The 26,430-nt window shown below is 33.4% G+C and overlaps 1 protein-coding gene and 1 long non-coding RNA gene across 2 annotated transcripts in view; one reads left to right on the top strand and one right to left on the bottom strand.

Annotated features, from left to right (window-relative positions):
• The window catches only part of LOC136027109 (uncharacterized), a 100,521-nt gene extending 86,155 nt beyond the window's left edge, over nucleotides 1–14,366 (bottom strand). Inside the window, exons 1-3 of the long non-coding RNA XR_010617500.1 lie at nucleotides 14,331–14,366; nucleotides 12,687–12,822; nucleotides 3,081–3,228 (exon numbers count right to left, since the gene is read on the bottom strand). This is a non-coding gene — a long non-coding RNA (uncharacterized LOC136027109). The remainder of the gene's footprint in view (nucleotides 1–3,080; nucleotides 3,229–12,686; nucleotides 12,823–14,330) is intronic.
• Nucleotides 14,367–14,419: 53 nt separating this feature from the next.
• Nucleotides 14,420–20,934, top strand: LOC136027105 (uncharacterized). The gene is made up of 2 exons (XM_065704052.1): nucleotides 14,420–14,560; nucleotides 16,681–20,934. The coding sequence occupies exon 2, from the start codon at nucleotides 17,410–17,412 to the stop codon at nucleotides 20,773–20,775; it is 3,366 nt and encodes a 1,121-aa protein (XP_065560124.1). The 5' UTR covers nucleotides 14,420–14,560; nucleotides 16,681–17,409; the 3' UTR covers nucleotides 20,776–20,934.
• Nucleotides 20,935–26,430: the final 5,496 nt, after the last annotated feature.

Below are 26,430 nucleotides of genomic sequence, written 5' to 3'. Positions count from 1 at the left end.
TATTGAATACACCGAAAAAACTCACGAATTTCAGCAAAATGTATATTAGAATTTTAACGAAAAAAACATAAAAGAGTATCAGGAAAAAATAACTAATAATCTAGAAAACGTGGGGGGGGGGCTAGGGGGGTCAGTTAAAAGTGTCACTGCTGTCAGAATATTATAACAGAATGCTAGAACAGTTAGAACAGAATGTCAGAACAGTTAGAATGCGACACAAGCGACAATGAAAAATCCAACTATGGAAGCCAGCTACGTGGTGACCCTCCACGTGTTGCTGTGATTTCTCACAGCAACACGTGTCTGTAATTTCTCTTTGAGTGTCCCGGTCGTCATTTATATTCCCTGTGTCCCGGTCTGTATATACATTCGTTTTTGAATTCGTATATGATGAAATAAATTTTTAGTTTTTTTCCTTTTTTCTTTTTAGTTTTTTTTTGGTTTTAACCTTTTTTTTAGCTTTTTTAGTTTTTTTTTCTTTTTTCTTTTTAGTTTTTTTTTGTAGTTTCTACCTTTTTTAGTTTTTTTATTTTTATTTTTATTTTTTTTAGTTTTCTTTTTCTGCTTTATTTTTCAGTTTTTTTATTTTTTTTATTTTTTTTTCAGTTTTTAGTTTTTTTAGTTTTTTTTTTATTAGGTTTTAGTTTTTTTCTTTTTAGTTTTTTTGTAGTTTTTACCTTTTTTTTTTAGTTTTAAGGTTCGAACCTGGAACCTCTCGGTCCTAGAACCTGGAACATAACGCTTTACCAACTCAGCTACTTCGGCTTGAATACATTCGTTTTTGAATTGGTATATGATGAAATAATTCAGACGTCAAATGCGGACAGACAGACAGAAACACAAACAAACAACTTATTTTTATACATATAGATAGTGTAACAGACATACAACTTATATATAAAAGATAGTGCAACAGACATTCTATCTTTTTCAATGTTTATCAATTTATCAATGTTCATTCTAACATTGAAAACAGAAGAAAAAACTTAAAAAAAAAAGAAAAGAAAAAACAAATTAAAAAACATAAAAGAAAGAAAACAAAACAACAACTAAAACAACCCAAAGAAAACAGAAAACAAATAAAGAAATAGAAAAAAACTATAAGCAGTTAAAAATTAGCACCTTGGGGTGCGCAGTGCCTCAGCAACGCATGGCAGGGGTCAGTCCACGTGCCAACTGGCTAGCTGACAACCCACGCATTACTGGGGTGCGCAGTGCCATTGCAACACGTGGCAGCGGGAGGTTCAGGGGGGTAGGGGGACTAGCTTTAACTACACGTGTTGCTGGGATGTGCAGCGCCCCTGCAACGCGTGGCAGGAGTCTGATAGCAACAGATAAAAACAACAGCTATACATTTTACAATTCAATAAAACTAATAATACAAACTACTGTAACCCATAAAAATGCTAACGACTATAACACATCAAACTTCTAACAACTATAATGTAAATTATAGTGCTAAGTAGTATACCAAAAGTAATGTGAGCAACTATAACGCGTAAAAATTCTAACAGCTATATAATATAAATTGTAGAGCCGACAATCATAACCCAAAACGATAGAAATTATACCACATATGCAGGCTAACAAATATAATGTAAATTGTAGTTATTAGCTCCGACTACAAACTCTAGCCCATATCAAATAATTTAATTTTAAAAAGTAGGAATTGCGGCAGAAACCTATATGGTAGCGTAATCAAACAGTTAGTGGTAACGAACCGTATTAAGGAGCAACCCGGCTCAAGAGTAAACGAAACTCTAAAACACGGAATTTCGATGCTAAAAGATACATCAAAAGAATCGGATTTTCATGCTGATTCTAAATATATAAGTTTCAGCAAACTTAGTTGTTGTCATCAAAAGTTACGAGCCTGAGAAAATTTGCCTTATTTTTGAAAATAGGCGGAAACAAAAGTTTGAATCTTTGCCACAGTTCTACTTTTTAAAATAATTAAAAGCTTTAGCGTAAAGAGCGAGGGATTGCGGAGGGGACAAGCCATTTCATATACGGAGTAATTTCTGTTTGTTTGAAGTTTTAATGTCGCTCCTTACTTTCAGTTAAAAAAACTAGTTTTTTTAATTAATTTACATAAAGGATCGAAATAATTCATTATGAATAGGGACAATGAAAGTTTCGTCGCATATAGCTAAAGCATAAAGAACAAACCGCGGCATATAGTAACTAAAATTTCATAGTAAAGAACAAGAATCATGCGCTATTATGGCGTATCCGATCCAATAGTCTGTGTTAACCATGTCGCCGAGAATTTCCTGAAAAACGCTAAGGGAAGAGCAAGCCATAGGCTAGCCATTCTGTGTCAGTAGTTTTACTACTGTACATAATGTGTAAATGCATTTGGAGATGTTCCATAGTGTGACTTTTCTTTTCTTTTCCCTTTTTTATACTCCTCTGTTTTTATTTCATGTAAAATCCTGGGCGGCAGTAAAATTACTTACTTACTTACTATCAGAGCCAAAAAGGAAACAACCCTCTGTTTGGGCGTAACTTTACATATATATATATATATATATATATATATATATATATATATATATATATATATATATATATATATATATATATATATATACACATATATAATATATATATATATATAAATACTAGTTACGAAAAAGGACAAACAGTTTGGACTAATCGCTTTCTGCACCGTTTCTTTGATATTTCTTCTTTAATTTTTTTTTACTGATCAAATTTTCGGGAATCAGCTCAAATATTAATTCCTGAAACGCGGTAATTAATCCATTAAGTTCAGTCACTTACTTTAATTTATTCCTGATATCTTGTCAATGGCGCCAATTCACAAAAATTAGTGGGATGGGGACAATATTATTTTGTTTTTAATTTTTCCCATGAATATACGAAAAAAGTATATTTTTCAATGACAATACCCAGAATCTATATATTTTAAAATCTAGATGGGAAGGGCACAAAAATCGGAAGAAAGGAAGGGGGCACCCCTCCCCCCATAGAAGCCATTGAAACTTGTCACTCTTTATTCTGCATAACTTAGTAAGGACATCAGCAAAAATTGACGTGTACCATCACATATTACCTACCATCTGTCTGGAATTCTTGTTGGCTAAAATCCTCTCTGCACTCTTCGTATCTGTTTGGCTTTCCAAAATGGCTGATAACAGCTTACAGGCATTATTCTTCAATTTCAAAAGGTTGGTCTGATCTACAAGTTCACTAATATCGTCTGTTCTATAATGCGGATTATAGAAAAATAGGTTTAGGAAAACGAATTAGAAATGATTTAACAGATAAAGATATTGAGGCATTTAGAAGGGAGCTATTGGACTCGCATGTAAAAAATAATTTGAAAGCGTTAGAAGACAATGAAAAAGATGCACATAGTGTAATTATGCTGTTAAATGAAATAATGGGCAGTTGTGCAGAATCATGTGGCCTAACTAAAAAATTAAAAAAGAATGAGGGATATTTTGACTTGGATTGCAAGTTAATGAAAGAAGAAGCAAAATATTTATTAAATCGTTTGAATGAATTTGATAGCGCGGAAGATCAAAGTCTAAAATTGGCTAATTATAAAGATAAAAGAAGAGAATATAAAAGTTTAATAAAAAGAAAAAAAAAGAGTACGAGCATAAGAAGAAACTGGATATCGCTGATGATTTTAGAAATAAAGATTTTAAAAAGTTTTGGGGCTATATAAAGAATGATAGTGGAAGGAGAAATGTTAATACCCAGGCTGTTCCAGAAGCTGATTCATGGCCTGATTACCTAAATAATTTAGAAGGTGTTTGTGCAGATCTTCAGGAGGTAGCGCATACCCCAGAGATGGTTATTTATCCCATGAGAGAACATGATTACGATTTAGTGGGTGATGTGAATGGCCAAGAGATTAAGTCAATATTTAAGAAGTTAAAAGGTGGTACTGCTGCGGGTGTTGATGGTATACCAATATTGTTATTTAAGAATTTTCTTTCCATTTTGATACCGATAATTGTTCTTCTTTGTAATAAGGTGTTAAGGTCAGGGCAATGGCCAAGCGCTTGGAAGACATCATTGTTTATACCACTTTTTAAGAGAGGAAACCCGAAGGCTCATGAAAATTATCGTTTAATAGCACTTGTCCCTGCTTTAAGTAAGGTTTTGGAGAAAATATTAGATACCAGGCTTTCCAATTGGTTAAATACAAATAATTTAATACATGAGGAACAAGGAGGTTTCAGGACAGGGTATGGGACGACAGATAGTGTGTTTATTTTAAAGACATTAATAGATAAATATGGAAAGGGTAAAACTTGTCTTTATGTGGGATTTCTGGATCTCCATAAGGCTTTTGATAGTGTCGACAGAGAGTTATTGAAGGATGCCATGCTAAATATTGGCCTTCCCCATTCATTTGTTAGATTGATAGTGAGCATGTATACTTGTGTGAGTGGAATCATTCAAGTTGGTAATAGGTTTTCGAAGCTTTTTGATATTAAGCGGGGAGTAAAACAGGGCAGCACCCTTTCACCTAAGTTGTTTAATATTTTTATTAATGATGTTGTTAATTTTCTAGAGAATAGATGGGCTCCGAAAGTTAGCCTAGGGACTCAAAAACTATCTCTCTTATTATTTGCAGATGATATTGCTTTGGTGGCTAATAAACCGCAAGATCTACAGACTCTTTTGAATCTCATAGAAGAATATTTGCATATAAAAAAGTTAAGGCTGAATACTGAAAAGAGCGAAGTTGTTATTTTTAAAAAAAAGAAGGTTGGGGACGATGAAAAATATACGTTTAAATTTAATAATAAGGAACTATTTATAAGTAAAAGAATAAAATATTTAGGCTTTATCTTATCGGAAAATGGAAGCCTAAGGAGTCATGTTGATGAAATAATTAAGAGAGGTAGGGTGGCCATGTCAGCTATATTTAGAAACCCGACGATAATGGGGATCAAAAACCTAAAAATGCATAAAAGAATATTTAACACAAAAATTTTACCCGTAATAGAATATGGAGCAGAGATATGGGGTGGAGAAACGGTGCAGCAACTGGAGTCCCTACAGCTCCAGTATTATAAAAGAGTGTTTGGTTTACATCAGACAACTCATTCACAGATTCTGAAAGGTGATATGGGCCTGTTTTCTTTAAAGCTACGTAGGTATATTTTAATGCTTAGATTCTGGTTGAAGTTAACTAAGAGTAATGAAGATAGACTAGTAAGAGTGGCATATGAAGAGATGTTGAAATGTGGTTTAAAAACCTCGTGGCCATCCCAAATTAAATCATTACTAGAAAAAGTAGGAATGCCTTATTTATGGAATAATGGTCTTTGCTCTCGCGATGTACCAGCAAATTTAGAAAGCCAGGTACGATTTATATTAGAGAGTCAGGAAATTCAGCATTGGCAAGGGCTGGTTCTTGATTCTACAACCCTACAACATTATAATCAGGCAAAACGTAGTTTTGGGGAGGAAGTTTATTTTAAACTTAATTTACCGGCTATGATTCTACGTCGTTGGATTCAGCTTAGGGCAAATTGTCTTCCAATCCAGAACAGGCAAAAAACGTTCGACAAAAATAGAATGATAGTTGGTCCTGATAGGCGGTATCTTTGTCCTCTTTGTAAAGATGATGATGAAGACTTGGATCATTTTCTCCGGAAATGCCCGGTGCTCTTGGATTTACGGGAAATTTATTTGCATGGGATTAATTTGATGCTTCCAGGTATTCTACAAAATAGTAACCCAACCACAATATTTCGAGTGAGAGTATATATAGAAAAATCTTTAATAAGAAGAAAAAGTTTTATATGATTAATTTCTTTTGTAGTTAGATTAGGTACTTTTTGCGTTGAATTCTGTTTTTTTTTGTGCGTGTTCGTACTGTTGTTAATTTCCTTGCTTGTCTGTTATTTATTTATATTTTGTGTGTATATGGCCCACGGGTTTTTGAAATACACTTATCTATCTATCTATCGTCTGTTAAAAGGCCAACTACTATGTCTAAGCTGTTTGATTCATGCATTGCTATACAATTCTGATTCTCATGGGTTATTACGGGTCCCTGAAATTAAAAATAAATATTAGCATTAAAACAAAGAAAAAAAAAGTTAAGGTAAATAAAGAAAGAGAAACTGTCAAAAGACAAAACGAAACTTGAAAAATTACCCCCAAAAAAGTAGACAACTTAAACAAATCTTTCAAATTACAAATTTACTCAAATTTGCTTTTCATCCAGATTTGTCAAATTGCTCTGGCACAATACGAGAGGATTAAGATGTAGATATTTGATTTTCTTTATGTATTGACTTCCAGTGGAATGTTTTTTGGCTTCCTAACCTGTAAATTATTTACAAGGACGAAAATTTATAAGGGCGGTTCAAATTTATCTTAAAGAATCACTAGAAACCAGAGAACAAAGAAAAATTATTAGACATAAACCAAAATAAATCGTTGAGAGCGTCATAATAACGTGAGCATGTTTTGTTGCCAACATTAATATCAAAGGAATAAAACATTGCAGAATGTAGTATTTGATTTAGTTCGAATGCCTGAATATTTCCTGATATTTTATGTTTATTTTGTGCTATATCAGTGGACACTATGGATCTAAAAGAGTTTTTATTTGTAGAATGATATCTTAAAAAAAATAAAAAAAAATCAAACATTAATAGATAAAGACAATTGGCTTCAGTAATACTACCTCGTTCATACGAAAGGGAAAGGCACAACACAAAAAAGTAGCCTGTCCCAAAAATGACAACAACCACTTCCTAATTTTTAAGCAAGATGATTCTATCTATTACATATGATTTCACATTCAATTCTATACATTTTTAAAGTGAATTTTGCATACTTTTTTGACAAAGAAAAGTAGAAATTACACAATTGACTAATAAGCCATATGACTTGTGCGAATATTTCTAAACTACAAAATAGAACACACTGCACTAGAGTCCCAAAATAATAATAAATCGCCACATAACGCAGGCTATCTTGCTCAAGTCGGTCTGCAGTTCTTAAAAATTATGAACTGCAGAATTACTACTACAAACTACTACTACAACTACCACTACAATCGCTAAAAGTACTACTTCTGTAGCGAGTACTAATTGGGCTGAGGATATTGAAATAAACATCTGAGGAAACGTTGAGGAGAAATTTGAACAAAATCAAAACTTTACCTACTACTGTCACTACTGCTACTAATGGAACACTAACACTGCAATTTCTTCTCCTACTGCCACCGCAACTACTGTCATACTAATGGTGTTAAGGACAAGTCTATGAAGGTAAGATTTGATAAAATATTGATAAAAAATTCAAACTAACAAAAGACACTAAGTACAATTAGATTGTCAAAAGAGCGTATATTAAGAATTGATTTGTGTCTTAAGCTAGGACACTCAGAGAAGGGAAAATAAATTAACCAAAAGGCAATATATACACATTACTACTATTATTACTATTGCTATAGCTACTACTTCTGTTGCAACTACTTGTAAGGTTATCAAAAGGACACACCGACAATGTCATAACAATTTTTAATTGTATTAAGTTGAGCACTAATACTACTGCTGAGACTACTATTACAACTATATGTGTGAAGGTGAAATTGTCAGAGAATTTTTAGAGGGGAAGGTCAACTGAATCACAACATTCCATCTGCATACATGTTGTCAAACGGGTATATCACCAATATATTAGGAAGAGTTTTGTGTGTGAAACCGAAATTTACAAGGCTAGTTATGGGGGTTCTCCAACCAACCAAAATACAATATTTGCATCATAATACAAAAGCTTTTACTCCTCCAACTACTACTACTGCTACTATTATTATTACTGCTACCACTACTACTACTACTAAAGCTAAGACCACTACTACTATTACTAAAGCTCAGAGTATTAAGGCAAAAATTTTGGGTAATATTATAAGTGCATTGAACTAAACCGAAACACTAGGCCCATACAGGCTGTCAAGAGGACAAATTGGCAATGCTTCACAAACAATTATTGCTTCTACACAAGCTAAGGGTAATAAGGTAAAGTTTTCAAGGAACATTTAAGCAGATGTAGAACTAAATTGAAACTAACTATGATCATGTAGAATGTCAGAAAGAGAAAGAGTAATATGAAAGTAACAGCTTACATTATTAATTTACACCTTTCAGAGGAAGTTTTAGTGGATTTTGAACAACCCGGAAAACCCTACATGTCCACTTTTAATACTACTTCTACCCTTACTGTAACCAATGACATTAAGTGAAAACTTTCTGGAAACGTTTGAGGGGAGTGTCAACTGCCCTAGGAATGATGCATGGATGGATAATAGATAGACTTATCAATTAACAAATTAACTAACAACATTTTAGAATTCTTATATGGGAGTTAATGCCAGATTTGCATCACACTCAATCAAACTATCTGAATTGGCTTTTACTACAATTAGCCATGACTTGATGCCCACAACTATTCAATTTTATTTCAAAATCAATGAATAATTTTGGGCATCAAGGCATGGCCAATTGTAGAAAAGGCCAATAAAGAGACAAAAAAAAGAGCAACAAAAAAAACTATCCAATAGAACAGATTCGTAGTTAATGAATAACTAAAAGAATGCATTACAACTAAGTCATATTTAATACATAACTAATAGAATTATACAGCTAATAAAATTAAGAGAAATAGTATCAAAACCATGCATTATTATACATCCAGGCAAGAAATAAGCCAAAAAATAAATCTTTAAGTTATCTGACAGAATTATGTGAGGCTTTCAAGTGTTTGGTTGATCAGGAATAAGGTCTGCTTTCTTATACCCTATGCAAGGTCAGGGCTAACAGTTGTAGAGCTATACAGTCCAAAAAAAAACTAGAGTCTCTGATACAAGGTTGTAATTGTTTTGAGTATTTTGGGTCCTCAAAAAGTTCTTTAAGAAAAAAAAATTACAAAATTACATTTAAAATACGAAACTGTTAAATTTTGGACCAGTTCCAAAGCTTTGTTTTCAGAAGATTAGTTAAAACACACCAAACCATCTTTCAGAAAAAGCACAATAAGTGCAGTGGTTTTGGACATAATGATAAAAGAGTAAAACAAACAAAATAGAGCAAACAAAAATAATTAAAAGCGTAAAAAAAGAAAATGAATCAAAGAAACATTCCTGCCTCGTCCCAAGAGTTTTCCAAATTGACGCCCCAGGAAACACACAGAGATGGATGGCAAGTTGCAGATGCATGCACACACATAAAAACAAAGGAACATACAGATACAGTAATATCCATACATATGGGGTTGGAACCAAATAATTTAAGAGGCTGAGTACATACATCACACAACATACAAATATAAATCAAAACAAGGTAGCAAAAAAGAGGAAAAGGCACAAGCTGTTGAAAATTAGGTAAAAGTTAATACAAAAACACACAGAGAAAGATGGCAAATCATTGATGTATGCTCACATACAAAGAAAAAGTAAAGCCCACACACATAAGTGTACATGCAGATCAGATCCATATGCTTACAAAAGGATGAGTTCAAATATCTAATAAACAGGAGCAACTGGAAAACACAAATTTGATATGAAAAGATAAACAGCTGAACTTGTGATAATATGCTGAGTAAGCAAAGAAAAATAGGTTAAATATGGTTAAGAGCGAAAATATTCATAATTGATAATGTCAGTTGTAACTGTCACAAAGGAGTTGTAGGCTACATATCCCAAAATGCTGAATAATGAACAAATATTGTGAAAATTACCCTTAAAATAGCATGGAGAGCAAAATATTAATAGTTGAAAATGCAGGTTGGAATCCTCACAAAGGAGTAGCAAATTTTCCAAAATGATACAGGTGTAAAAAAGGGATGAATACAGCTAATATGATGATTAAACAAGATAAAAAGGCTGAGCTCATAATAAACAGAAAAAAAATAGTTAGGGAAAAATAGAAAAAGGCATTGATGCTTGAATTAATTTATTAGGGAAAAAAGAGAAAAAGTATTCATACTTGAAGATCTTGGTTGTGATTAAATAAAAAGCTTAGCCAATAATGCTAATTACATATAGAGCTGATTACAATTGTGACATCATACAAAAAGTCTATTTTCAATTTACTGTTGGAATTAATTGTCCCTAAAACTTTTATAAATTTAAACTTGCCTCATTGGCTGCCCAGACACAAATTCATAGTGTGTAGCATTCATTTAGTCAAATGTTTCTATTTCTTTCATGAAGTCATAAAATGTTCATGATTCCAAGATAATAGGATAAGGTTAAGTTTACTCTCTTTTGAACTGATTATATATTCAAAACTCTAAATAAAGATTTGACAATTAAATATGGTACCACTTGTAGCAAAAAATACAACACATTATAAAATCTGAGATGACACAAAAGCACATTTTTGGAAAATATATGACACACTCCTTAAAAAAAAAATTTGGCAGCCCTGAATAAAGCTTGATGCCTTTTCTTATGCTCTTATGAATATAATAATTGCCTCTAACTGAAATTCAAATTTAATCAATTTTTATCCTAACCTAACATTATTATAAATAATTTTAGCACTGAGAAAATGTAGCATTATTTGTTCAAAAATGATGGAAAAATGATGCTGAGAAAATATAGTATTATTTTATGGAAATTGAGTGATATGTCATACTTTAACTAAAATTTGTCATTTTTAAGAGATCAAGAAGAGCTTCAATTTGAATTTGTATTAATAGAAATAAGTAAACAGCATGCAGTTTACCAAAGCTGTATGCATAAGCAGCAATTCCCATTTTTAGGAGTATAGGAGGGGTATCCCACCTTGGACAAGATTACTAATTTCCAGAGATGTCTTTCCTTCAGAATAATCCATCTGGCTTAAAAAGGCACCAACAAATATGACAAAAATACTAGATTGAAGCTGGTTGAGTGGCTTACTAATTGAGTAAATAGCTTAGCCAATAATGCTGATTCCATATAGAGCTGATTACAATTATGATGTCATACAAAAAGTCTATTTTCAATTAACTGTTGGAATTGATTGTCCCTAAAACTTTTATAAATTTAAACTTGCCTCATTGGCTGCCCAGACACAAATTCAAAATCTCAATTTAAGGTAGAAGCAATTTATTATATTCATAGAGCATAAAAAAGGAATCAAGTGATATATTCACTTTATAGGAAAGCCAATTGAACTGCTTTAATTGGCTTCAAGAAAAAAGTATTTTTAGAAATTTCAACTATTTATTCTATGGCCTTTGTGATACAGGGATCATTCTTAAGGAATTAGGACAAAATATAAGCTTTAGCGTAAAGAGCAAGGTATTGACAAGTGGGCGAACCCCCTCATATATGTAATAAAAACATATGAATATAGAAGTTTGTTATGAAAGCTATTTTGTAAGTTACCTATATCTTTCACTAATGAAAACATTTGTAAAAAACTAAAAGTTCTGGTTGCCTTTTATTTAACCAAAAAAATTAGAAGGCAATTGGGCCTCCTACTGTGCTCCTTATTTCTCAAAATTGTTTGATCAAAACTATGAGAAAGCCATTTAGCCAAAAAATATGCAAATTTCCTTTTAATTATTCATTTGCAGAGAGCTGAAATCAAAACATGAATTAACTAAAAAACGTTCAGTAATTAAATAAAAAATAAGTTTTTTAACTGAAAGTAAGGAGCAACATCAAAACTTAAAACAAACAGAAATTACTCTGTATATGAAAGGGGCTGTTACCTCCTCAATGCCTTGCTCTTTATGCAAAAGTTTTTATAGTTTTAAAAAGTTGAGTTGAGAAAAAGAGTCAAACTTTAGCCCAAAGAGCAGGGCGGAGAGGAGGGAACAGCCCCTTTCATATGCAGAGTAATTCCTGTTTGTTTTAAGTTTTGATGTTGCTCCTTACTTTCAGTTAAAGATTTTTTTTATTTATTTAATCCACAAAATAATACTACATTTTCTCAGTGCCATCTTTTCCATCATTTTTGAAAATATTATGCTATATTTTGCCAATATTAATACCATTTAGCCTATAATAGGGTTTTTTTTTTAGGTTTGGTTAAAGTAGCCTACTTGAAATTAGAATTTACAATAGAAGCAATTACTATACATGTAAAGAACATAACAAGGGCATTGAGTGCTATTTTCACTTTGTTTGTAAGCCAGTTGTATGAACTGCTATAATTTTACCAATAACTATTTTAAGTAACTTGGCAATAATATCTGACTAGCTAGAAAATAATATCTTTTAGGTGTATCATAAACATGAAAATAGTTTGATAATGCTATATCTTAGCTTCTCTAATATATATCTGACTAGGAAGCTAAATAAATTTTCTAAGCAAACTATTCATAGTATACAAATAATTATTTCAGTTTGGCATTGCAGAGATATCTACCTAGGTGGATAGATCTTTGACCTAAAATGTCTTTTATTATCCCACTAGCCTACTTTTGTCCTTGTTCTAATCTAGGTAGGCTATATTTTTTTTTGAAGTATTTTGTTCTGAAAATGTTCTGCATTTTGATCTGAACAAATTATACTTTCTTCTTTACAATTATTTTGGTTCAAAGCAATTCTCAAACCCCTTTCCCATTGAAAGCTGTCTTTTATATATATTTTTGTTCTAGCATGGCTCCTTCTGTAAAACCACTATTATAGACCTTCAACTATTCTGATTATTTCAAAACACAATAATTATAAATGATATACTTACAAAAAAAAATGATTAAAATGGAAAACTGAAATTAAGTTGTAGCCATTGAATTGAACTGGATGATTCCTCCTCTCTTCCCGCAAGGACTCAGGAGGCTTCTTATAATATGATCCCTATACGGATGTACACCATTTGACTAATGGAAAAAATAGCATGTAAGCCTATATAAAAAGGTACTATCCAATCTCCCTATAAATACAAATATTTTTGCCATCTAGTTGGATAATTTGGCAATCTCAATAGCAATACTCAAATTTGTCAACTAGTTCACAAGAAAATTTGCCCCAGAAAACTATTCCTTTTCTAACTAGTTGACAAGTAATTTTTCCCCAGAAACACTGTCTTTCCAACTAGCTAGAGACAAACATTGCCACAGAAACACTTTTATTAACCATCTAGTTGGCAAGTACCTTTTCCCCAGAAATTTTTTTATTAACCACCTAGCTGATGAAAAACTTTGACCCAAAAAAATATTTCCTTTTCCAACTAGCTGAAAAAAGTTGTTACCCCAGAAACAATTCTGTTAACCATCTAGTTTGCAAACAACAATGCCACAGAAACTCTTCTGTTAACCATCTAGTTGGCAAGTTACTTAACTGGTCCCAAAAGTGAGACTGAATTTTTCAAAGCTTGGAGGTTTATTCCTCCTATCTGTTAAAAGAAACAGATGCATAATTGAAATTTTGATCTTTTCTGTCTTGCATTTTATTAGCATAAATGCTATATGTTGCTTTATTCATCTGTCTGTTTCTTTTCTGTATGTAAGAAGGTTTTTGTCTCAGTTTTGATACTCTTTTTTTTACAAATTACCTATACTAGAAGCTCATTTTCAAGATTTTGACCTGCTTCAGGATCTCTGATTCTGAAGGTATGGTTAAATTTCTAGAAGCTATGAGGCTTACTCCTTTAAAAGTTGTAATTGAAACTTTTTCATTATTATCTAACCTTTAGTGGGTCTAAAGGTTTTTTTTGGTGAATTCAATGTTAAATGTTTGGATCACATTTTTTTACAAATTAATAATGGTAAAATATGCAAGATTGTAAAAGTTTTTAGTGACCATTTTACCCATTACTAAGTGCAGTTCTAAAATCTAGGGGGGTGTTTTTGTTTCTTAGATGGATGTCCCAAAATAGATAAATTCTAATGAAAAAAGACCTAAAGTATTTTTCAAATTCTGGGGGAATTCCCTCTCAATTGATGCCCTGTTGAACCCTAGATCCGTCCCTAAAATAATAATTTAGCAAGCTCAACTAATTTTCAAGATAGAGAAAAGACCATCATTTAAAATTTTTACAAGCTTAGTTTAAAGTTCTACCCTTAATAATCAGCTTTGCTATAGGCCTATAATCCCAACAATAATCAAATTTGTCAACTAGTTGACAAAAAAAATTTACCCCAGAAAAATATTCACTTTCCAACTAGTTGGCAAGTAATTTCTCCCAGGCCACACTTACTTTCCAACTAGTTGGCAAGTAATTTCTTCCAGACAACATTTTCTTTCCAACTAGCTAGAAACAAACATTGCCCCAGAAACACTTCCATTAACCATCTAGTTGGCAAGTAACTTTTCCCCAGAAAAAATTTTAGTAACCAACTAGTTGATGAAAAACTTCGCCCTACTCGGAAGCCTACTTGGATACAACCTTTTCTGCAGAAAAACAACTTTCCACTCGTAAATTTCTATCTGGTGTAGTTTATTTTCTTTGTTGGTAAGTTACAATAGGTAGCGCTAGGAGTAAGATCCACCTCTGCCGTTTTTCGGTTAAAGAAAAGTCAAACATCCGGCGCCATTAAACTTGTTGAAGAAAAGTTTTCGTATTTCGCGCAAAATACATTCTGCAATAGTCGACATTGAGAAGCCTCTGAATGTAAGGTAAGTACAGTAATTTTTTGAAATGATGTGCTTTTCCTGTTAAGCTAAAATAGCGTGCATTTTGTCGGAAAACGTAGTTGTAAGAGCCCTGAGCCTGTCAAAACCGTAAAGGCTCTTACGACCCCAGAAAACTGTTAAAAAAAAACAACCATCCCTCCTCTAAAAAAAAAAAATCCCGGGTAAGGGTCTGCATATTGTTAAATTTCCAGGAATTTTTTTTTTTTTTTTTAATATATCAGACAGTCCGTGGTAACGACCTGCCTCAATAGTAACCGAAACTAAAAAAACGAAAGTTCGATACCAATAGTTATATCAAAAAAATTGCATTTTAATGGTAATTAAAAATATATAAGTTTTATCAGGTTTAGTCTTACCCATCAAAAGTTACGAGCCTGAGAAAATTTGTCTTATTTTAGAAAATAGGGGAAAACCCCCCTAAAAGTCATGGAATCTTCACAAACATCACATCATCAGATTCAGCGTATCAAAGAACCCTACTTTAGAAGTTTCAAATTCCTATCTTTACAAATGTATTCTAGCATTATTAAAAAAATTTCATTAAAAAATTTAAACTGGAAGTAAGGAGCAGAATTAAAACTTAAAACGAACAAAAATATTATGTATATAAGGGGGTTTGTGTCCTCTGCAATACCTTGCTCTTTACGCTAAAATATTCTTACTAATTTCATCTATTTATTCTACGGCCTTTGTGATTCGGGGGCTATTCTTAAATAATTGGGACAAAATTCAAGCCTTAGTGTAAAGAGCGAGGTATTGACGAGGAGAAAACCCCCTCATATACGTAATGTATACAAATATAGAAGTTCGTTACGTAAGTTAATGCGCAAGTTACTTATATTTATTACTAATAAAAACGGTTTTAAAACAAGTGAAAAGTTCTAGTTGCATTTTTAAATTACCGAAAATTGAAGGGCAGCTAGGCCTCTTTCCCCAGCTCTTTTTTTATCAAAATCGTCCGATCAAAACTATGAGAAAGCCATTTAGCCAAAAAAATTAACATGCAAATTTCGTTTGGATTATTCATATGCGAAATGTCAAAATCAAAACATGCATTGATTCAAAAACGTTCAGAAATTAAATTTAAAACAAAAAACAAAATTTTTTAACTGCAAGTAAGGAACGACATTAAGACTTAAAACGAACAGGACTTATTCCGTAGATGAAAGGGGTTGTCCCCTCTTAAACGCCCCGCTCTTTACACTAAAGTTTTTTTATTGTTTCAAAAAGTAGAGTTGTGAGAAAGGGTCAAACTTTGGAGTAAAGAGCGGGGCGTTTAGGAAGGGACAACTCCTAGCATCTACGGAATAATTTCTGTTTGTTTTAAGTTTTAATGTCCCTCCTTACTTGCAGTTAAAAAGAAACTTGTTTTTTTTTTTTTTAATATCTGCAAAGGTAGCAAGGAAAAGCAATATTTTGCTCATTAGCTCCTCTCCTGTTGGATATTAAGCTTTGCAAGACGCAGCTAGATACTTTACAATGTGTCAACTGAAGGACCCGAGAATCTCGGCAAATTCAAATCAAATTTCTCATGAGGCACGATAATTGGATAATTGATGCTCTTTGAAGATTTTTCTTCTGGTTTTTCTAATTGGTATTTTCTAATAGATTTTCTAACTGGTGCTGACTTGCATTTTTATACCTCGACTTTCAGAAATTTACTTTATCACGGTTTCAAGTTTTTTGTTAGATTTCCAACATCATTTTTTGGTAAGTCAGCAAAGTGTGAAATATGAAATTCTTACATTGGAATTTCAAAACAATTGATTGGACTTTCAAAATTGGGTATTGGAAAGTCAACAGAACATGTTATATTAAACTGTTTGGCAGGATTTTGAACATTTATTGTTGAAAATCAAACAAAAGATTGAAGATTATATTCACTTGCTGGATTTTAGACATTTGCTGTTGAAAAGGCAAAAAAAGATTGGAGATTACACTCACCTGTTTCATTTTCTTTTTTTTTTAATCCAACCAATCGTTAAAGATCCCAATCATTTCATTGATTTTAAAATTCTGTTGAAAATTCAACAAGAAAATTTGATCTTTTTTAAGCGTTTGAAATTTCAACGCATTTTTTATTTATTTTTATTTTTTTACAGTGTGCCCCAACATAGGATGCAATTTGAACTTTCATCTACAAGAAGAGACTGTGCTACAGCTTTCTGCCTGCCCTCTTACCTAATATGTTCGTAACTGCTATACCAGAGGGGTTGAACGGAGAAGTACCATCAGTGTTAGCAGATTCCAGTTTATCTATTCCTATTCCAGCAAGTTTATTAAGCCCTGAAAGTAAATATACACCAGTGGCAGACATTTTGAATAGTAGGAATGTGGAAAAACATTTTAGTGCTTTAGTTGAGCCTGTGCATGTGCAGACACAGTTCTTGGGTATTGATGTTCCTGATATTGTTGATAGGCTGGATAGTAGCATTCAAGCTGATATTTTTGCGATCTGTGATCAGTGAAGGAAAAACAAAGATAAAAACAACTGAATATTTTACTATTATCTTGAAGTCGTTTAAAAGAAAAATCTCAATTTTTGAAAAATCAACGGACACTTAGCACTAATCATCCCGTTGATAATTTCCACCCTAGGGTTACCCCGTGCACTGACATTTTCTGTGTGAGAATAACTTCTCATTTAGTATAGCTTTTATTTCAGGTCGAAGTTGTGGAACCATCTCTGAGTCCTACAGCCTCTACCAAGTTGATGTGATGTGAAATGACATTTGTGAAGTAAGTGCCCTCGCTTAATCTAGGCGGGTATGTATTGTGACGATTCTCAGTCTTGAAGACGGGAATGTTTTCTCCTTTTCATTTTTTTTTCTATGCATTGTTGTTTATGTAGAAAGGATTGTTTTGTTCTTTCCAGTGTTTTTTGTTTTTGTTTGTATTGCATTGTTAGTACCATGGCTTTCAGCTTGAAAGTGCGCTGTTTTGCTAAGCCCAGATCAAGTCTGGACGTACCAAAAGAATTGTTGATCGACTCCGTTCCACCTTCAGAAATAGTAATTGGGGGTGGGAGGGCTTGTGAGGTTTCTGTGGGTCATTTTGGCGGACAAAAAGTAGCCTTAAAAAAATATATAGGAATCCGCGGTAATGCCGAATACGAGTCAGTTATTTTAAAGGAAGCTGCTGCCATTTATAAAACACGCCATAAAAACGTTGTTGGGATTAGGTTTGTCTGTTTGAAGGAGATGACCCTCGGCCTCGAATACTGCGAGAAAGTTTTGACGGATGAAGATGGGAATCCACATTCTTTTAACAATGCTAGGCAAATTCTTGGTTTCCTGTCCGTCTTGAGTAGTGAAGTGAGCAGGGAAATCGCTCCTGTCTTATTTAGTTCAATGGCTTGTCAGGTTTCAGAGGGCTTAAGGTATCTTCACTCGATAAAGATCATCCATGCTGACCTCAAATCGGCTAACGTTTTGGTCACTGAAAAAAGGGGACACGACGACTCTTGGCTCTTTAAATTAGCAGATTTTGGAGAAAGCCGATTATCACTTGTGACATCAGTCGTTACTTCAACTACTCAAAATCAGTCTCAGCAAAATCGGGGTGGGACAATATGTTTTATGAGCCCAGAAAGATGCGACAACAAACGTCCTACCTTTGCTTGTGACCTGTTTTCTTTTGGAATATTTCTATATGAGCTACATGATTTTACGATCAAGTTTCCCTTCGAAAAGGATGGTTTTCCTGTTGACGTGATAGTCAATAAAATTAGGAGTGGGGTGCTGCCCTGTCATGAAGATATGTCAAGTCCCCTAAAAGAAGTTTTTCTGAAATGTTGCGCGTTTGAGCCGAAAGCTCGTCCCACTGTCTTCGAACTTTGCAAAATGTTGACTGAACTTGCCCCTGAAGCTTTCATGCAGCCAGATTGTGCTCTCAATTCCACAATTCAATTTCCAATACTCAATTCCAATAATGATTCCTATCAAGAGAATTTTTCTGTGTCAGATCTACCATTGACTGACCTTAGTCAACCTGTTTCTCACTCCGAATTTTCCAGTTCCGGTCTACCTGACTCTCATCTATTGGTTTCAGAAGTTATGGTGCCTGCTACGGAACCGTCTCAAATGATCTTGGATGCTGTCGCTGGCTGTGCACTTCGAAATTTTGGCATCACGCAGCTGAAAGATTTTCAGATTCGTAGTATTACTAACATTCTAAAAAAAGAAGATGCTTTAGTTGTTTCAGGCACTGGAAGTGGAAAGTCGATTTGCTATCAAATCCCATCTGTTATGGAATCAGGTATTACTCTTTTGGTTGTTCCAACCATTGCACTGCGCAAGGATCAAAGTGATTTTTTACTTTCACGTGGTATCGATTCCTTTGTTGTTGGTGAAAAAATTGCTCCTGTCGAATACGACCAACAAGTGACCGCCATTTCAGATTTGTCTGAAAATAAACCTGTGATTTTAGTAGGTACTCCAGAAAGGTTTATGGGCCGGGAAGGATCGTTAGGGTTCGTTCGGAGGCAAAGATCTCTTTTAGACAGACGGTTGAAATTTGTAGTCTTTGACGAGTGCCATCTACTCTACGAATGGTGTGGCTTTAGAAGTTCCTTTTTGGAACTGAAGAGCTTGAGAAGTTTTTTCCCTCGCGCAACTTTCCTTGCATTGACAGCAACTCTGCTGCCCAAAGACGAAAAACTGATTATAGAGGAGTTTCTTCACAACCCTTGTGTAGTTCGAATGTCTGTTGATAGGCCAAATGTAAGGTTGGAGATTTCGCATTACAGCCCACCTTCAGGTTTGGAAGGTAGTGTGGATTGGGTTGAAAGTTGGTCTGAAGCTGCCAAGAGGATCATTGGAACAGTTAATGGACAGCTAGCCATAGTATATTTCTCGTATGCGCGGGAGGTCAATGCTGCATGTTCGGCCATTTCCAGTTTAGGAGTCAAGGCTGCGGCGTTCACTGGAGAATGCTCATCACTGGATAAAAATCACTTTCATGCTGCAATGAGAAATGGGGAGATTGAAATACTCTGCGCCACTACTGCGTATGGCTGTGGCTTGAATCTTCCAAACGTTCGTTGTGTTGTTCGTTTTGGCTTGCCAAAAAACATGTCGTCTTGGATGCAGGAGCAAGGTAGAGCAGGACGCGACGGAAAACCTGCTAGGGCCGTTATTCTCTTGAATGAAAAGTATGATATTAATCGCTGCGTATTCTGGCTTGACGGATCATCTGATGGAGACAAAAAATCAATGTTAACCAACTTTGTGGATGTTCTGAAATACGCCTATTCTGGCTTCTCTGGCCTTTGTCTCCGTAAATTTCAGGTCGAATATTTCGGCGAAAGCTTGCCCCAGGGCGACGCTCAAAACTGCTGCCAGAGTTGTGATGACCAGAGTTTTCAGGATGCTTCCGGTGAAATTCGTAAAGTTGTAGACTGTTTGAAGCTGTTTTATGATAGGGGAATTTTATCCGTTTCGGAAACGCATATAACATCTTTTCTCATGGGCAGGTCGGACAAGTGGCTGCGGGAACATCTGGTTGATGCAGATTACACAGCCTATCCTTTCCATAGTTTCGTTGGTGGTAAAGGCCAGCATGTACTCTCAGGTCTGATTCGTCAAGCGTCGTCGCTAGGTATCGTAACGATTCACTTGCGTGAAATGTTTTTTGGTGGTAGGAGGGAGGTCAGGAAATTTTTTTCGCTTGGAATGTCTTTGCCAGAAGTGGTCAAGCTCCCACCAGTACTGTATTCAAAGAGCGCTTTTTCTGTCTGCACCTCACTCACGCCTTCTAGAAAGCCGAGACAAGGCGTCGTTGACAAAGTTTTGGCAGCACTACTCTCTGGATCTTGGAAAAATGCAACGCTTGGCATGCTCAAATATCCAGGGTATACTGAAAACTCGGGTGTTTCCGAGGTTCTCTTTATTGACGACGTGAAAACAATTTACGACGGAGATGACGACTATGTTTTCCTGATGGGTAATATGCAACTGACTAGGAAGGGAGGCATGCCAAAATTTGAGAAAGTGGTCATGCTTCCGAATGACGAGTCTCAGATTAGCGTTTTAGTCCGTGTCAATGAATGCGCTGGGGTCAAACAGTGCACAGCAGCAGGTTGTGAGTTTTCTCTTCAGAACTGTTTCAGCAGAAACACTTGCCTCGAACATCCAGATAAGCCGCTCAAAAACAAGTGTTGTGGTTGTCGAATAGTGTTACGGGGTGGTTTTTGTTAAATAATCTTTGAGTTTATTTTAAAGGGGGTTTGCGTGGAGTTGCTTGGGACTTTTCTAAGTCTTAATAGTTTGATGTGGATACGGGAGCTAAATTATTAATAAAATAAAAAGGCTTCGTATAGAATCCCCGGTAACCTGGGAGACAGAACCATCTCGGTGTTTTTCGAGGTCTCTTGAAACAAATGTAAATTCCCTTGGGACCGTGCCTGAAAGCTAGAGGAACTGTACCTGCTGCCCTAATACATAGACAGAAGATGATTAAATACAATAAGGTTTATTTACTTACAATATACAACTATTGACAAAATAGCTTCAATGTCTTATTGCACTAAAAGGTGAACATGAAAAATTGATCTAATGCATTCGAATCCTTCCATAAAACTAAACTATTCGCCCTAGCATTGGGCTCATATATCTAACGCTCGATTTCTATCAACAAACACCCGCCAGACAGGCTTAGTGACCTGTGGAAGTTGGCCTCCACTACTATTGGTAATATTTGATCATGTGACTAATCGCGCATCCAAAAGCTATTCTTTGGCAAAGGATTTCTCTTTTGGTTTTGAGAAAAACCCATAGGTCAGAATAACTGGTTACTTTGTTAAGTAACATTTTTTTTTATCTAAATGCATGTAGTCTAATTGCGTTGGACTATGCAAATACATGTAGTCTAATTTGTAGTTTTAATTGTAGTTTTATCTAAATGCATGTAGTCTAATTGCGTTGGACCATGCAAATGCATGTAGTCTAATTTGTAGTTTTAATTGTAGTTTTATCTAAATGCATGTAGTCTAATTGCGTTGGACTATGCAAATACATGTAGTCTAATTTGTAGTTTTAATTGTAGTTTTATCTAAATGCATGTAGTCTAATTGCGTTGGACCATGCAAATACATGTAGTCTAATTTGTAGTTTTAATTGTAGTTTTATCTAAATGCATGTAGTCTAATTGCGTTGGACCATGCAGACTTGATAAATTTAGCAACTGTTAAATTCTAAATGATTTTATCCAAACCTTTTTCAAATTGAAATTTACTAAAGGGGTGTGACTGAGAAATTTAGTCCTGAATTTAAGAGTTCCTAGAAGAGTATGGATGAGAGATTTGGTCCTATATTTGAGGATTCCTAAGGGGATGTGAATGAGGGATTTGGTCCTGAATTTTATAAAGGGGGGGGGCTGGTCTATATGTTACATATCCCCTTTCCCATTGTAGATTGATGTCCCCATCAATCAGTCTAATCTCTCTCTTTAAATATTGCATTTTATTCCTTATTGTTTATAAAAATTTTATTATAATTCCATAACCTTGTAAATGATGATTAAAATTTAAGAAATATTTTCCTACACCTAATATATATATGTCCTGCACCTAGCACTAAAAAAAATTATTTAAACACAACACTTGACATTAACTGTTATTACACTCGAATACCTGGTTCCAATTGTTCATTTTTACTTTATATCTTTTAACTGTTTTCCCTGTTAATCTGATTTTTAATTGATCCCAGGTATTTTAACAATAAGAATAAAAATACACGACGTAATATAATAAGATTTTCACTGGCACTTTTATTTACTTAAATTTATGATTCACTATTTGGCAATTTTTTTTTTTAAATGTTCATCACTTATTAGTTCTGGATATTAGTTTCACACCAATCACAATTTTCGTGTCCTTGCCCTATATACTGATTGAACAAATATATTGTCATTTTCTAATTTATCACCATTTAGCAAAAGTAAAGATTTTGTTTTTACGCTTTTACAAAATGGGAAGCGCGGGACTCAGAATCACCTATCCCCAGCAGTTTAAGTACAAAGGTACGGCCGGTACTACAGTTCTTCTGTTCTACTCCCGCTCTCTTCTGCATTTAAGCGTTATCTTAATTGTCTTTTGCGTTATCTTAATTTAATTCAATAGACTGGAGTACTATCTAACACCTTACTTGTTAAGTGATTCCTAAGTTAAAAAATTAGGACTTAGGATCTCCTGAATTGGGTTCACTAATGGTGTATTTGCGTGGGTATGTTGTCGTACCCGCTGGCTGGATGTTTCGTTTTCTCTAGTCTACATCGTATAGTCAGAAATGATAGATGGGTGATAGTTTTCCGGTTGAATCAGACGTGTCTTGGGCATTCTTCGGTGGTTGATAAATCATGATAGGTGTTTTGTAGTCTTTGACCATGACGTTTGTTGGCCAATGTTAGAAGTATGCCAAATTCTGTAATAAAAATTTCCAAGCAGAATCATGTTGTTAACATATAAAATGGTACTAGTGATACGATAATATAAAGCATTATTGTAATTTTAAATTGCATAATAATAGTACATAATTGCATAACAGTAATATTATATTTTTTTTTTTCAAACATTGAAAGTGAAATCGAACGTACGATTTCTTAAAAGAAGTTTTAAATTCTAATAATTCTCAGGTACATTTGAAGTAACGTGAGGTATATTTGGTCATATAGCAACTGAAAATAGTTATATTGGTACTACACTATTACTATATTATTATGATTACATGTAAATATAAGAACACGGCACCAAAGAGGGTTATATATATATGTAAGATTATATAGAGGTCTTAATGTTTTAGATCATATTTTAATCAAAAAAAAATTGAACCTCCAATGCGTGATTAGTCGAAAAGTAATACATTTTGCATCATAGCCTTTCAATTATCACGCCTTGGAACGTTTTTTCCCTTTTCCTGAAACAGATCAGCAAAATTACAAGAGATGACCTCTTAAATCTCTTGTACATAAAAAGATAGAACGAATTTTTTCGTTCTTGTTAGAGGTCTATATTTACATAAAGATTTTCTGCCAAGAGTATTTTTGATGTATATGCCAAAAAGTAATACAGTATGTTGTATCATAGCCTTCTAGCTGTTATACACCAACAATATTTCTACAGTAGGGAAAGGATGTTACGTACGGAGAAAGACCTCTTAATTTCCCCGGATTTTTACATCCTCCCTGTTAAAATGGCTTAAATATCATCAGGAGCAGTAGGGTTCAATTGATGCAACTCCTGTGCCTCAATTGCATCAGTATTTATCCTTTTTCTCTTCAGTATTTTCCCATAGTTAATTGTTAGTAGCGCTCTTATTGTTAGTGAAATAAGAAATACCATGAATATTGTGATTATAATATTATACCATGAGTTTGGTGAGAACAAACCGTATTGGCTCTCGACGTATTTCAATCTTTGGTCCTCGTCAGTGAATAAGGATACTTGCATATCTAACGCTTCCTTTATTTTTGTTAATTGCATTGTACCTTTAATCTTTTCTATTTTTGGCCATATGGATGTTTTAGATTCTATTCAACTCGTGTGCCTCAATTATATTATTTTGTCCTTTTTCGTCTTAAGACTTTTCATAGTCTAATTTTCTCTGTGTTCTTATGGTTGTCGAACAAGAGGAACTCATATCATTATGATATTGACGGGAATTTTTTTACAAGAAAAATCCATATTTATTGTTGACATGTTCCAACTTTTCACCAGCGAATGTTTTGACCAACTTTATGAATACTGCACATATTCACCTAATATATTATGGCCATCATTGGAGCTTCTAAAATTAACCTAGGCATTAGTTGGCCATATACAAAAAAAAACAAAATTAAGAATCCTAAAATTTGTCACGTATTGGGAACTTTGACAAAATACCTTGGAAAGTGGTTTCTTTATATTTTTTTTTTTTATTTTGACAGATGTATTTTTTCCTTAGTCAATTTTTTTGCCATGCATTTCATTAGCCGTAGTTTGTGCCAAACCTTTATTATTTTCATATATGTATAGCCTTGTTGATTACAGGGCGGTAGGCAAAATTTTCAGATGCATAGTTGAGCAAAAAATAATTAAAGAATTTAATAGTATGTGTTTTTTTACAGCGAATGATGTTAGGCTAACAAAAATTAGTTGTTCAATAAACCTTAATTTTTTTGTTTAAATTGGGGATATGTAGTTCTCAGAATCGTAATGGTCATATTACTATTAAACAAAAGAAATGAAATAAAACCTTAAATGATAACAAGTTGTTAGCGATCTTGGTTGAAATTTCGTTTTGAGGTCTGGTAGAGGATTAACTTTTATTTCTGTTAGTTCTTTATTTCCATCTGTTAGCTAATATAAGGAATTAGGGCAAAGCGAGTAAACATTACCATATCAGTTCAAATAAAAATTATTATATATATTCTTTTTTTAATTTAATAAAATATGGGGTAGGGCAGTGGTAAATGCTATTAGGGTTATACTACTAGATAATTTAGTATTTTAGTTAAAAGTAGTATTCTTTTTTTCTTTTCTTTTTTAATATCAGATAAAAGTATGAAATAATTATTTGTTTATTATGGCCTAAATCTTAAGTTACTAATTTGTTATGGAGTAGAAATTTATTAGCCTATTTTGTTACAAAAAAAATTTTTGATTTATGGTTTAAATTTGAATTTAGTTTAAATCCAATTATAGATGTCTTGATATAGTCTAAAGCTTAAAATGAGGGTTTGTAATTATATAATAAGATTATAAGGCTTAGTAACTATATCTCAAAGATATAGATCACAGCTTTCCTGGTATGCACTTTGGGAGATAATTATAGCTATGCCAAACTGGCACGAATTTGAGAGGGTGTCTTATTGAGGTATAATAGTTTGACTTTCGATAAATTAAGTGTTCTTTCGTATTTAAACTCATTCTAGCTTAAAACTACCTGGCTTAGTTGCAAAAGAAGAACAACCTTTGACTTATGACTTAAATCGTTTTTAAATTTAGTAGGATCTTAGCCTAACTTAATTAATAAGTTGTAGGCTACTAGTCCTTTGTAGTACAAATCTATATTGTACTTATTTAAAATGAGTTAAACTTTAGGTTAAGAATTTGAAAAGTTTCACAACTTGTTTCCTTTTAATTTTTTTTTTCTTAAAGAATGATTGAATAAGAAAAAAAAAATAAGCATTTTCTCATTATGCAGAAATACTCTCTTATCCCAATTATCTTGTCGTTAAAAAAAATAAGCATTTTCTCATTATGCAGAAATACTCTCTTATCCCAATTATCTTGTCGTTAAAAAAAATAAGCATTTTCTCATTATGCAGAAATACTCTCTTATCCCAATTATCTTGTCGGTTGAAGATGTGCCGTATAATTATGGCTTTTCGAAAAACCTTTAGATTTGATGTATTCACTACCTCAGGTAGATGTAAGTAGATTATAATTGAGGGTTTTATTACAGCACTTTGCATTTGGAATGAGTCCTAGTCAAATTAAGAACAATGTTTTACTTTGTAAGTAGCAATATTTCAATAGAATGATGCGACTATTTTTGGTTTTTATACTAAATAAATATAGTAGTTAACTTTAGTTAGCTACTTAATTAAAAGTTAAGTGTTTAAGTTTCTTTTAAAAAGAAAGTTGTTTTCTTTTATCATTATATAAAAGTCTCGTTTTACAATACATTGTTCAGTTGTTTAGATGGGAAGACTATATTCTGTTATCTAAGCGAGATACATAAGTATACTTTGTGAACAAATGTTTATCAAATATAGTTATTTTGTTTTGATATGTTTTCAAAGCTTGTATTTTCAAAGCTTGACATTTGAAGTATTTTTCAAAGTTCGGACCGTGTCGTGAATCCATGTAGATC

Source organism: Artemia franciscana, chromosome 5 (assembly GCF_032884065.1).
Source record: "Artemia franciscana chromosome 5, ASM3288406v1, whole genome shotgun sequence".
Classification (NCBI taxonomy): domain Eukaryota; kingdom Metazoa; phylum Arthropoda; class Branchiopoda; order Anostraca; family Artemiidae; genus Artemia; species Artemia franciscana.
This window is presented reverse-complemented; position numbering and strand designations above follow the sequence as displayed.

Excerpts from the sequence above, each read along its gene's own strand:
- LOC136027105 (XM_065704052.1), top strand. The coding sequence starts at position 17,410 with ATGCATTGTTGTTTATGTAGAAAGGATTGTTTTGTTCTTTCCAGTGTT.